The 14,279-nt window shown below is 35.8% G+C and overlaps 1 protein-coding gene across 1 annotated transcript in view; it reads left to right on the forward strand.

Annotated features, from left to right (window-relative positions):
- Positions 1 to 14,279, forward strand: part of PLXDC2 (plexin domain containing 2) — a 283,134-nt gene that overhangs the window by 238,358 nt on the left and 30,497 nt on the right. The window contains exons 10-11 of the mRNA XM_074157175.1: positions 10,038 to 10,098; positions 12,982 to 13,135. Of these exons, the coding sequence (XP_074013276.1) occupies positions 10,038 to 10,098; positions 12,982 to 13,135 (215 nt within the window). The remainder of the gene's footprint in view (positions 1 to 10,037; positions 10,099 to 12,981; positions 13,136 to 14,279) is intronic.

The following is a 14,279-nucleotide window of genomic DNA, read 5'->3' on the forward strand; positions in this document are numbered from 1 at the left end:
AGAACTGCACGATGGTCAGTCACACAGCAGCCCCAAATTCTTCTCTGCTTTTTTTTCATTTTGATCTGTTCATTTCTTACATTGATAGCTACTACCGGCAAGTTCGGATTCAAACATGTTCCTATGTCACTGGTGAAAGCTGACACTTGAAAGGGCTCCACAGACAGATGCATCAGCAGGCAACTCATACGTATCCTAGAGATTTTAAGAAGCTTGGCTCAGACTTCTGGTCATTCTTCTATACCATGTGATGGGCTACCTAAGGACTGAATTTCTATACCAGGCATTATAGTCCAGCTGATTCCCAAATAATGTCTCAAATGGTGGTCTCATGCAACTATTAGACTTAATTGTATAATCAGAAGAGTGCAAGGAACACAGCTCAAAGAAAACAGGCTTTCCTGATAATAAATGAAAAGATTTCTGCTTTAATGCTCATGCATTATGCTGGGTAAATAAAGTATAATGCAAAAGAGTTATGAAGTTAATTTGCATGGTACAGTAATGTGAGATACAGGTAGAGGATGATGAAGTGAATACAGAACAGAAATGAGAACAAAAACAAGACAACTACTTAAACACAAGAGTAAAGATTACTTCAAAAACACTGAGAGGGAAGTTACCAGGTAAGGCAGAAATTTTACCTACTTTACCTGAATTCAGAGACAGAGCTTCAAGAAGGTTTTGACATCTGCAGGTCAGAACCTCTTCTGTATGAGCACAGGTTCAAAGACACAGGAATGAAGTCAGGGTCTCAAAATCCTTTTTGGTTGTCTCACTATTGTGTATCTTGACCTAAAATAATCAGATATCATCTTGTCTACAGATTAATTTTTACCCTGCTTAGGTTGTCTTCTCGGTCCTGAGGCTATTTCTTCCACTTCTTGTGTGTGTAAAGCCCCAACCCATTTCTTTTTCATACCTCTGAAATTTGCTAACTTTTCCTTAACCTATCCTTAACCTTTTCCTTAACAATCGTTTATCCGGAAGAGTTACCTTTATTTGCTAAACTACTGATATTTTTTCCACTTCTCTCTCTGTTGACTATCATATATAGGGTTTTTTTTATTATTTTATGCTACCTACTATTCCTGTGCCACTAGAAAAGTTAGAAGTAAATTATCTGGTCTCTTCCCTTAATGAAAATAGTGAATTTTTAAGAAGTTCATGGTCACTACTCCTGAAATCAAGTACAGCAGGATATAAGGAGTTTTGACTTTGGAGACAAAAATGCTTCAAAGTTCTAATATGGAAACTAAGGGAAAAAAATTTAAAAAAAAAGAAAACTTAAGTGGTGTTTAGTTTCTAAAGAGAGCAGTTAGGCCCTACAACAGCAGTTGTCCTAGTTTATGAACCAAATATATAAGCAAGGTACTTCTAATGAAATGAATTATTTTTTGTAGTCCTAACTGAATTCTTAATCCTAAAAGGTAGGATAGTACTGAAACAGGTTAGTTCCATTATCTGTAATTCCTCATTTTGTAATACTTTTTTGCATCACTATACACAGAGCAGTGCTACTGCTATTTTCCAGTTACCTTGCCTTCTTCTCCAATGGACTGAAGTAAATCAACTTTACTGCTTACAACAGCTGGACGACTTGGGATTTTTTTTCTTTTCCAACAATGAACAAAGAAAATACATAAATTTGACCAACCCAAGCTTTATGACTTCAGGACAAATTGTTGGATAAATTCAGTTACAGAAAAAGCTTCATTAATGGATTAGCAAAAATAATGATTGTGCAGTAGGTGCATTTTGTCCAATAGGCCCTCTTGGCAGAACACTAATTTAGTCAGGAACAAGGTATCAAATTTCTTCCTTTCATGTCTGAGATGAATTTAATTTGTAGTTCCTAACTCCTTTCTTGACTGTGGGAAAATGGTACGTTCCAAGAAGTTAGTTGCTGTGTATCTTTTATCGAATATTTGATGTTCACGAGACTATATTACAGAACCCACGTGCCACCTCCCCATCGTATCCTAAATTCTTGTGCTAGATAATTATTTTCTCAACTGCCTCTTTCTTTCCTTATTCCAAGTGTATATAAAAAGTGAAAGAACAGAAACTGATAACAAAGCATTTAAGAAGACCTCCATGTTCAGGACAGAAATTCAGGACAAGTCTGTGGAGACAGGCAGCCCACGTTATCATCCCTGACTCTAGGATACTTTATAGGATGATTGTTAATGTACTTTTGTGGAAATTAGTTTTCTTCCCTTCATATAAGCATCTAACCCACTGCATTACTGTGGAGAAATCTGTCTTCCACCAATTTTGTGACTGTCGCTCTTCATTTCCTCTGCTGTCATTCCAAGGGAGATAAATAAAATAAAGAATTAAATAAATCAAGTATTTTTTAATGGAATAAATCAAGAATTTTTTCAATTGAAAGTTTTACACTATATAAAATTTTCTTTTTCTTTACTTTTTTTTTTTTTGTTTCACTGAAATATAATGCAGAATGGCAGTCACAGTCAGATTTGTTTAATGGTCAGTTCAGCACTTGTACAAAACAGCCACTTCTACAGCTGTAGTTCATCTTCCCATACCAAATATTTTTCGACATAGAATTACTTGCAAATTAAACAGAGCCTGAGAAGCTTCCTGTGCATTGGAAAACAATTATGTGTGCCATTAAATAGTTATGATGTTCCCTGATGTGATTTCAGTCCATGCCCAGGAGCACTGTCCAGAACAGTTCCCAGGCATGGTGCAGGAGTTGGAGTGTTCCAGGGATTATTCCCAATTGGCAGTTTATGTGCAGCCTCCTTCTTTTCAAGGTTGAGAGAGTTTACTTGTTCAGGCGTAAGCCATTCTGTGCCAGCAGTCTTCAGTGCCAAGGAACATTTCTGGGCATGTTTATTTTACTAGTATAGAAATAGCTAGAATGATCACAATAGTCTTAACTGCCTTCCAGAAGAGCTAGCCTCTGATGGTTGTACTCCTCAATAAAGCTTGAGCATCACTGAAATCATATCTGTCTCCTAGCCTTCCTTTAAGGAAGGGCCATAAATGAAAAGTCTCTTTTTATTAGCATAATATCTTAAATTTGACATATTGCTATACACAGACTCCTATGCGATGTTGCCAGAAATTTTTACTTAGACAAATCTGAAATCTGCATGTCTCTTCATAAAATTCGGATAAACTGAGATGAAGACCTGCTAAGGCAAACTGTTCAATTTCTCAACATATTCTACTGATTCTCTATAGGATATATTCTTTATCAGTCTTTCCAGTCACCTAAATAGTGGGGACTCTAATATTTCTCTGCAGGAGGTATTCCCAGTTTCAGGGAAATAAACGAAGTTTTCTCAGTATTCTTCCTAAATATCAAGGCTTTTCTGTGCACCATTACATCTTCAGTCCCCTTCTATTCAGGTCTATTAACTCTTCCAATATCTACATTATCATATACCATTAATGAAGCCACTTGCTTCCCACCAGATATCAAAACAAATATTAATATATACAATTAATGAAGAAACTGATGAGCCCCAACTGTTCTGTAATTCTTTGGTAATCTGTTTTGCAGACTGCTCTTGCTAAACGTTGACTTCAGAATTTGACTCACTTTTAGAGAAAAAAATGAGATGCAAGTAGAATACTAATTTGGGAAACAAGTAACTTTCTGAACTTTAAGGTCCTTTGAACAAAATCAGTTACAGGATGATTCATGCCTTTCCTTTCTTTTGTTCAGTAGCTGAAGAATTCACTGAGCCTTTACAGCAGGTGTTTTTCTTAACCCTAATTCATCCATACTTTCCACAAACGCAGTAGTATGAATATGCAGTTTCAAAACTGTGTTCTTTGTGCAGAATGTTCTCCTGATTTGTTGGCACACTTTTATAAGCATATAAACATTGGCTTATGTAGAGTCAAGTTAGCACATTATGCCTCCTTCTTCTGTCATAGCTCCTGCTTCCCTTGACTTCTTAGTCTTTTTATGTTTGGGAATGAGATATAACAGGAGCAGTAACCTAGCCTAACCAAAACATCTCTGCACTTCTCTTTCCATCAGCCCAGATGCTGATGCCCACTAGTACTGAAACAGCCATGTTATGTATTGCACAATTGCTGGGCCTCCATGTGTGATAACAGAGATGTGAATAGCCCTATTTCATACAATCTCTAGGCACCAGGCCACTTTCATCCTGTCCCAAGGACTCTACTACTTGTTAATGTTATCAGTGTTTTTTTATAAAGGAGCAAAATCCCAGTAAAAGTATATGAATAAAAAACGGAGCTTAGCCGATGTGTAAATGAGATCTGTGCCTTGGTGCCTGCCACTAGAGACTTGATGTTTTTCAATATCATTCCCAGTTCTACAATTGATATGTCTGGGAGTACTATGGGAAGCGTAGGAGCTACAAATTAGTGTATGCTTGTCAGGTTTTCAGAAAATCTGGGTTTGACTTTAGGTTCTGTTATGGAATTCTATGTTATCTCAGCTGAATCTTTTCCATGTCCCTATGCTCTATTTCCTCATCTCTAAAGTAGAAAAGGAAATATTTTCTCCAAAGGTGACCTTCATATTTTTATTTTAAAAACAAGAGACGAAGCAAGGGGTATGTGAGGCTAACTGTATTTCTGAAGTTGTCAGTGCAAAGCATTATAAAGCAGTTTTCAAAATACAGCTGGCCCTTCACTTTTATTTATTTAACCAGAAGGAAACGTAACATGTAATACTGGGGAAAAAAGTGTAAGATCATGGGAGCATCCACCCTAAAATTGAAGAGATAATTTTGAATTTTCAAAGATAGGAAATAGTTCAGACAATGAGGTAAAGGTGAGAAAGGCAGGTCAATTGTGCTAGTTGGGATCAACAACAAGAGTGTGAAGTACACCCAGTAGTGCTTCAGAGCTCTTTGCCTCGAACCCCGAGTAATTTCTTGTGTGTAAAACAGGTACCGATGCCAACAGATCAGAATTCTCTGCTAATTTCTGTTGCTATTACCTCTTTACACCCACTTTGTGCAGGTACAAATGCACAAAGTCAAAGGCAGTGGGGAATGTAATCTACTATCAGAGAGTAATTTTAGTGTGGCTCCTTCCCAGAGAACATGTTTGGTTGTTATTATTTTCTGCTGATTCTGTTGGAAATTCTGATACCATAATCTCATAGATTTGACTCTAGGGCCCTCCTCTTATACTTTCTTTTTCCTTCTAGTTATTCAAAGCCGAGCCTTTAGCAAAAGCTTATTTTTTATTCTTTTTTTGCTTCTCAACTTGTTTCCTTTGTTGTTGTAACTGACATTAAGATTATAGAAAATATCCTCCTATTCTTTTTTAACCAGAACTCTGCCAAGTCTCACTTTAACTCGAGTTTTTTTCCTTTCTTTCAGTTGAATTGGAAATAAAACTTACTTCATTTAGCCCACTTTTATTCTTACACTCTTCCAACTGCTAGAATTCCCTATGGGAGTCCTTATTTCTTACTGCCTATTCACATGTTATGTCAGAGCTACAAATATCAAGTCTTACTCGTGTTCAATCTCTTTTACTGTAAAATAGCAGCTTTTTTTTTAACATCTTTTCAATTCTCGGTTTACATAATATAGCAGGAGTACTTTATATTGTACAGAATATGTAGCTGTATTTTTCCAAACTTTCCAGCCCATGAAATTGTGGAACCATCATCAGGTTGAAGATTACCTGCTGAAACATGTACCACCCTCCGATCCTCCCTATCATCACCTGAATGGTGGAAATTTTGAGAGACAAGCAACGTTAAGACAGTGATGGAATTCAGCACTGCAGACACAGATAGGCTGCATCAAGTATTAACTATGCCTTAGTAATTATATTTGAATTTTTCATAAACAATGAAATGGTACAGCCTGTTTGTAGTGCTGCATGTTTAATATTCTTAGCTATTCTTACCTTATGAGCAAATCATCTTCTAACAATTCAAATTGTCATTCTATTCTGAAGTACAGTTTAATTAAGCAATACATTTAAATAAAGGGTAAATGCAGAAAACACATTTATGCTTGAATTCAGATCTAAACTAGGTGTATTGAGCTAAATGATAAGCACAAATACCATTCAAATACCTTACAAATTCATACCACAGTCACTCACAGTGACACTTCACATGAACTTCATAAGCACTTCAAGCTGTGATAAAGTTCTGCATTTGTGACAAGGGAAAGTGGAAAATAACAAAGGGAGGAAAATGCAGTCTTTTCCCAGATAGCTCAGAGTGACAAGAAAGTGATATTCAAAGGATGGAGGAACCAAAATGGAGCCTGCTTTGTGGTAAAGAGAGGAAAAGCCAGACAGAGCACAAAGATAGTGCTTTTTTCCTCCCAAAATTGCTCTGTGATTAGGGTTTTTTTTCAGTTGGACAGACACAAAGTTCAAGGCTTCCAGTTTTTTTATTATTTTTTTTTTTAAATTAAATTTTAAATTAAATTACATGTATATATGTATTTTTAATATATTTATTTATTTTTATATTTTACTTCCTATCTCCCTCAGCTTGGAAAGAAATTCCACTTTAAAGTGTTCTAACTTTATTTTTAGTAATTCAAACAACTTGGCAAGTGTCTTACTCTTCTTAATGTGATGTGTCTTCCTTAGTGGTTAAAGGCAGAAAAGAGTTCTGTCTGTTCAATTTTCTATTTAATTTTCCAGTTTAACTTTCTATTTAGAGGAGTTAATAAACATTTTAACTGAGCTGAGTAATTACATGGTATTTAAGAAATCATTTCATATTTCTGGAATGCCCTTCAGTTCCCAGAAATCCATTCTTCATATGCTGTTACAGATATCCTAGTGGGGGGTGGGGGAACAACCAACAAACAAAAAAACGAACTAGGGAATAGTTGGTTTATAGGACACGTGTTGTGCATTTTAATGCTCTTGTTTTATACCAGCTCAACCTGGTGAAAAGATTTTTCCATTCAGATTTTGTCCCTTTCCTTCACAATATTTTTCCATTATGTTTTTAGCTTTTACAGGTTAAACCTTGATGAATTTTCTATATACACAGTATCTAATTTTTTTTATTATTATTATCAATCCTCATTGAGCTCTCTTAAAATAGAAGTAAAGCATTTCAGCTCATACACTGAATGGACACTTCTTGTCATTTAAATATTCTCTGCCGAATAGTGGTAAATGGCATCTGGTAGATCTGATGACATCTTCATCTCCGTAGAGTTCACTGAAAGGATTCTGACATCTCTCTTGTTACCCAGACTCAGCTGCATTAGTTGTACCAAATCATCATTGCTATACGTGCAAAGGCTCAAATTCTCCCTTTGCTCCCTGAACCGTTATTCCCAAGTTCCACACAAATCCTGGAGTTCCTTACATTTCATGAATGTCCCTATTTTCATGTCCTAGAACATCTTTGTTATTGCTTTGCTAGGAGCTGATTTCAGTCATCACTTGAAAATGAAGTTGTTATAAAATGGCCATGTTGACAGATGGCGTAAATGGCATAGCTAATCAGATCTGCTCCAATGTTTTAATGGCAACAGGGAATTATCACCATGCTACTAGATGAAGGTCTTAAAAATGCAGTTGGTAGAGTGGGTGGTGCACTGAAATGACAGTTCCCAGAATTCTAACTTAACAATGCAGCAATGATAGTATCTGCTACAGCTGATATCTCATTGACTCATGCCTCAAAGGAAGTTCACAAACAGGTTTGCTTGGAGCCTATCTAGTTCCTGACAGAGCTGCCTTCTGATAATATTGTTTGGACTCAACATTACATCAATAGAAAATGTTAAATAAACAGTGTCCAGGGTTTAATGTATTTTTCTTTAAAGTAGGGTCATCTGAAGAGTGTCTCAGATATTTCAAAGAGCTATCCCAAGTCCTTGCGTGTTGCATTCAACTTTTGGTGGTTTGTTAATTCCTGGGTAAAAATCAGCACTAGCGCCATTACTGCCATGGCATTTCAGAAGTTTGTCAGAAAAGACTTAATAACTGTAAATGAATGCACCTGGGATAAGCTTTTATTCAATCTTTGGAGCCTTAAGGTTGATGCCATTTAGATACAAGATGAAATCTAAGATAGAAGGTCATTAATCCTTACTAGTCTAAGTAGAGTTGGGTTTGAATTAGCATGGATATGTAACTCCAGTAATTGCTTCTACTGTAGAAATTTACAGAGTGGCTTGATGTGATATCTAAATGTTGGGCTTGATTTTCAGATGTAGAGATTAGCGTCAAGCTTATTAGAATTTATCCAGAGCAGTATGACTGAAATGTAATGCGTATGTGCATATTCAGTACACCTGAAAATTAGTCTGGTTCTCCTTCAAGATAGGCACATCAGTTGATAATGAAGTTCTTTAAACTTTAGAGAAAAGTAGGAGAGACTGAGACTTCAAAAAAATTTGTTGTATTCATAACTGGAAGGTCACGTCATTTCTTTCTGCTTAGCAAGGTCCTCCTTGTTCTCTCAAACATTCATGGAGACAGAACACCCCAAAGATGGGGAGGCAACACTCCCCATCAGCAAGAAGAAAAAATTCTTCATATTCTTCAATTCCTCTTTATTCCCTATTCCCGTGTATTGGGAAGGAGGTCTCTGTACTCTCTAGAATACATTTCTGGTTTGGGCATCTTTTTTCTTCACTACAGTGGGTTTTTGGAAAAGTCATTTGCTATAGAGTGAGCCAATGCTCACCTGTTAGGGTTGGGGTGTTGTTTTTAGTAACATTGCAAATGGTGGAATGCAGATCAGTGCAAGTACAGCTAATGAGAATCAACATTTTCTCAAACTCTTTTGTCAAAGACATTACAGATTCTGCTCAGAATAATTACGCAGAGAAGTTTATAATCCCGAGTGAGTTGTTAATGTTGTTTACATCCTATTGGAATATCCTCTTCTACTTTCAGAACAATTCTGCTGTTCCACTCTTCCAAAGTGGATCCCTATTTACCTTGGCTGAAGTAGCATACTTGGCATGTCTTGGTATCTTTCAGTTCATTGAGAACAAAAAAATTGCCCCATAAATAGAGCTAACCATAGCAGTGGCGCTATTTGCTTTCCCAGTCTTATTAAAAGAGAGAAGGTTATTTGCTGTAGTGTCAGGTATGTTATGACCATGGATGCCAAATGATACCATTCTGTCTCATAACAAAATACTGCAGAAAATGAATGCAGGAAAAAAAAAAAGAAAATATTTTAAAATCCTAACTGGAGAGAATGTCTTTCAAAGACAGGCGTCATGGTTTAGTTATTTGCTTGATGTTTTAATGCTGCTTTCCATTTGCATTTGTAATTCTACCTGTTGTCTAGGAAACTCTAAGGTACTGTACAAACACTGATAACACTCTCGTGAGACGGGGATTGCCCTGGGAATCATTATATTAAAGTGTTAGAAGTTGCTTTAAAATTTCTTTGTTACATATTGCAAATACGAAAGGATATGGCGAACAGGTTATCACACAATTTGATAAATGTGCATGCAACTTAAAATTTCTGCAGCTAGTGAGGAGGTAGAAGCAGCTGTATAGTATTCTCTAATCGTCATGAAGGGTGTTCTAAGGAGTGTTACCTAAATCTGTGAACATTGATCGCATCGTTATATGTATATCATGATGTCTCAGATTACCTTGCCTGACAAAAGCAGCGACTGGTTCACTACATCCTTGGTGGGATTAAATTTTGATGGCTAAGAAGTTGGACAGAAATAATTAAACCAATTTACATCCAGATGGCTGACATCAAACTTAAAAATGCCATGGCTCGGTGTGGTTTTAAGAATAATTATCCAGTGGAAGGGAGATATTCTTATTTAAAAACTCTAAATTAAAAAAAAAAGAAGAAAATAATGGTTCATTCATTGAAGTGCCTTTCACTGAAATGGATTAAATGATTGATTCATATTGCAAGCGACAGCATCTTAAATAAAAGTAATAACACATAAATCATATGGATGTTAAATTAAATCACATCATTTACTTATTCTCTCTGTCATTCTCTTCTCTTCATCTCCCTTTCTTTCTTGTTCTTGTTTTCCTTCTATTTCCATCCCAACAACTTCTATCTATTTCATCATTTAAAGATGCTCCAGTGGATTTGACCGTCACCGGCAAGATTGGGTAGACAGTGGCTGCCCTGAAGAGGTATGTGAACAGTTTACATCCTCAGCCCATCAGAGGCCATTTATACACTTATGATGCATTTGATTAAATTCTTCAGATTATGAAGCACGGTTTCAGGGCCAAAGACATGCTGTATTTATCATTCAGTGGAAATGCTGTAAGCCATAATAAAGAAAAATAGGCTGAGCAATTTCACTCCCCATTTGAGGGAATAAAATGGAGACAAAGTAAAAATTTTATCTCTGAGAAAATACTTTAAATAAAAAGTTAAAATTCCAGAAAGCCTGCCCCTAAACAGTGTCCCTGCACTGTTTTTCTCTTAGATCTCTGACTCTTGGCAGAAAAGGGGAAGAAACTGTGATGTTCCACAGTTTAGAAAACCCTCTGCCAGAGTAATCTCAAGTGAAAAACAGGCAATGCTTGCATTTTGATTATGAAATCTGGCCAAATCATTTCATACAGAAGGAATTACATAGATGAATTCAAATAGATTAAAAAAAAAAACCAAAAACCAAACAAAACAAAAAACCTACAAGACATTTGAATTTCCTTTCATGGAGAGGCAGTGAGACAAGCAGAAAGATATCTGACTGTGACAGTGGTGGACTATAGCTTCTAAGAGAGTTACTCCAGGTATTCCTGGTACGGAGCAGTTCATTTTCAAGACACATACATAAATATATTGCTACTGATTCTTTCCCAGTGTCCCCCCTTTAGAAGGTTTTTTGGTTTGGGGATTGGGGTTTTTTGGGGTTTGGTTTTTTTTTTTTCATATGGGGATTGTCGTAATAGGAACAAATTCTTTTTACAACACTTTTAATCTGGTGGCCTTTAAAAAGCAGCTATTTTTGCATTTTAGTTGAAAGGGCTAAATTCTGTCCTGAGTTTCAGCAACATAGCCTTTCTGAAGTGTAATGCCAGGTGAAAGTGAGGCCAAAGTGTAGCCCCAAGTATCTAGTTAGGAAAGCACATTCTGTTTTATTCTCAGTAGAAGCAAAGAGAAGTAATGATATAAATCCAGACTGATGGAAGAAATTTCTTTTCTTATAACAGTAATTGCAAAATAACTGCATCTTACATACTGCCTTGTTACATGAGGTTGAAGCTTCAGTTTTGCAGTTTGTAATCTGCTGATTTAAGAACTGAATTTATGTGAGATTTTTTGTCTGTGGAGGACAACCTGTTCAAGAACATACAATAAACGTTACTGGGAGCATTTGTTATTATAGTGCACGACTTTTGTATTGCCTTAATCTGGATTATAATTAGCTAGGACTCAGTTGTGCCTGTAGATGAAGTTATCCAAAAGCTGCTCTCTGCATGACAGTAGCATCCCATTCTGCTTCTCCCCTGTGTCAACACAACTAGTGCTCCAAGCCTTGGTGCGTGATCTGGGAGGAAGTTATTGATACACTAAGTGTATCTGAGAAACTGATAGTTTGATTTGCCAATTTCAGGCTACTTGATTGCTGCTCACAGTCTAGCTTTCAGGCTCCCTGGAGTAGAAACAACAGCTTATTTAGCATCTTCCAGAATGATGCCTGAGCTGACTGCTGGAGCTCAACGAAGGATCAATAATTAGCACACAAAGGTTACTTGTAGATGCATTCATTCAAGAGGATGAGTAATGAGGATTCTTATAATAATGTTTCCTTCTTTGTAATATAGATTTTGAGTTAAATTTTGATTAAATTGCATCAGTGAAATTAACAAGCTAAAACATAAAGAAATTTAAAGAATAATTATACTGCAGGTACTGATATCTTTTCTTAATGTAATATATTGTTTCTGGTAAAATGAAGGACAATAAAATACCATACATATTAAAAGAAAGACAACATCCACTGGCTTTTGACAGGCAGATCTCAATAAAATGAAGAGGCTTTGTGGGATTCCACTTCTCATTAAATTGAATGGGGACAGCAGGAGTTACAGGCAGTTCCCATATTTTCTGCTAGCTAATTGGATGTATTTTCCTGAAAAACTGTGTGATCCATAAAAGAAAACATTCATTACACCTGCAGAATTTTTAAAGTGTGTAGAAATTGGGGGGAAAAAATGACTTGAGATTTTTATCAAAATATTGTAGTAGTATTATAGTATATAATAAATAGTATATATAAATATTATTTTATTATTATATATTATTATGTATAATTATAATATATAATATTATAAATATATATTATTAAATATTATAGTATATAATAAATAGTATATATAAATAATATATCATTATTATTAAAAGATTTATATATCGTTTATACTTTATAATACATAGTAATTTTTATATTATATATACACATATAATACATGAAATTTTAATATTATATAGAATTAATACACATATAGTGAATGTGTTGGTCTGTAGTGTGGTATATACATACTCTATAGACTTTATATGTGCACACATTTTACATACATATGCATAATCTTCTGTGATAACTGCATGTAAAGCTTAATTAAGTGTTCCAGATAACTACACATTACTCACTATGAATAACAACAATTTAATTCCTGCATATCTTTTTTAAGAAGCATTATGGCACCCAGACCAATGGCAGTAAGAATTTACAATAGAAGAATGAGAATTTAAATTATAATCTCAGTTGTTAAAATCTGATTGGGGGAAATAACGTTTGGCATTCAGGGATGACTTTGAAGCCTTGTCGTTAACCATTGAGCATTATAAGTTTTGCAGCTAAATGAAAAATATATGTTGCTGAATGCTGTGTAGAGCACTTCAAAGGGAAAAAAAGAAAAGCAAGCTCTTGAAATTCCGTGATTAAGGGTTTCTGTTTTCATTGTTTTTGTTCTGCAGCTTGTTCATGCTTAAATTCTTCATTCAGTGACAGTCTCCACTGAGAATTAATTTTCTCTTCATTTTTTTTTGTTTCCTAACAGTCAAAAGATAAGATTTGTGAGAAGAATATAGATACAACAGAAACACCGCCATATTCCATCACCACCCTTATGCCAACCACCACAAAGTTCAGAGTTTTAACGACCACCAGAGGATCCACCACTTCCCACCTGCCAACTAGCCTGCCCACAGAAGGTGAAGTGTATAGACTGCATCATTCTATAGTACAAATGTGTCATTTACAAGCCTAAAAGTAATTTATTTCCTTTAAGTATGTGTTCGTGTTGACCTTTTCTCTTTGGGACAGTGGAAGGAGTGGGGAGTTGCAGTCAAGGCAATGTATGCTACTGCTTTTAAATTGCAACTTGCTCTCGTAACAGTTCGGTGCAAAGGGGATGAGTGCTGGAGGAGGGGGAGGCACTGTGGGAGCATGGACAAACCAGGCAGACGTCTGGAGAACTTGTGGTTATAATGAGTTTCTTGTGTTCCTTTACCTATCAGGCCACAGTCCAAAACCTGTTGAAATGGGAGATGGAGAGAGTCCTGCTAAAGTTAGTGAAGGAACTCCCATCTCAGACTTAATGAATTTTGCATCCCTTTAAGTATTTTACTTAGCCAGGTGAAAATTAGAGATAGCCCAAATTAAAAACCTCTTTGAAATTTGCCTGTTTACTTTTTTTCAGTCAGTTGACACTGTTCTTTTCATGTAGTGCTCACTGTTATGAAATAGTTTCTATAGGGCTTCTGAACCGAATTAACTGGGTAAGTGATGGCATGTCAGTTCTCATCCTTGTTCCACTGGCTGCTTAAATCTTGCCTTTCTGCAGTTGAGATACCCTGCTTTCCTGCTTCTGGAGAAAATTCAGCTAACCCAGATTAATCAAATAGAATCTACAAAATAGAATGAGGCAAGAAGGATGTTTCTGTTGGAGTTGTGTGTTAACTCAAGAAAAGATAATGAGTGAGTGCAGATTTTTTTTAAGTGGCCTGTGACAGCAAAACTTGAGCTAAAGGCATTACAAGGTGGGAATCTTGGTTTTGTTTGCTGCAAGAGTTCAGGAACTGTCAGTGCAGGATTTGGACTGCATTAGCAGCATTGTTTCCTGGCATTTTGTTCATTAAAACTCACAAGAAGAGGAATATGGAAATAAATAGGATTTAAAACTGATAGAACTTTTATGTTTCTTAGAAGAGGAATTAAGTCATTGTTTTACTTCACTGTCATATGTTCATTCATAATCCTTAATATGATAGAATGCTCAAACTATGTATGAACATGTGACACACATGTATTATTTGTGTTATGAGACAGATTCTAGTACCCTTATTTACAAGTATT

The sequence above is a fragment of the Numenius arquata genome, chromosome 12 (genome assembly GCF_964106895.1).
Source record: "Numenius arquata chromosome 12, bNumArq3.hap1.1, whole genome shotgun sequence".
NCBI lineage: Eukaryota > Metazoa > Chordata > Aves > Charadriiformes > Scolopacidae > Numenius > Numenius arquata.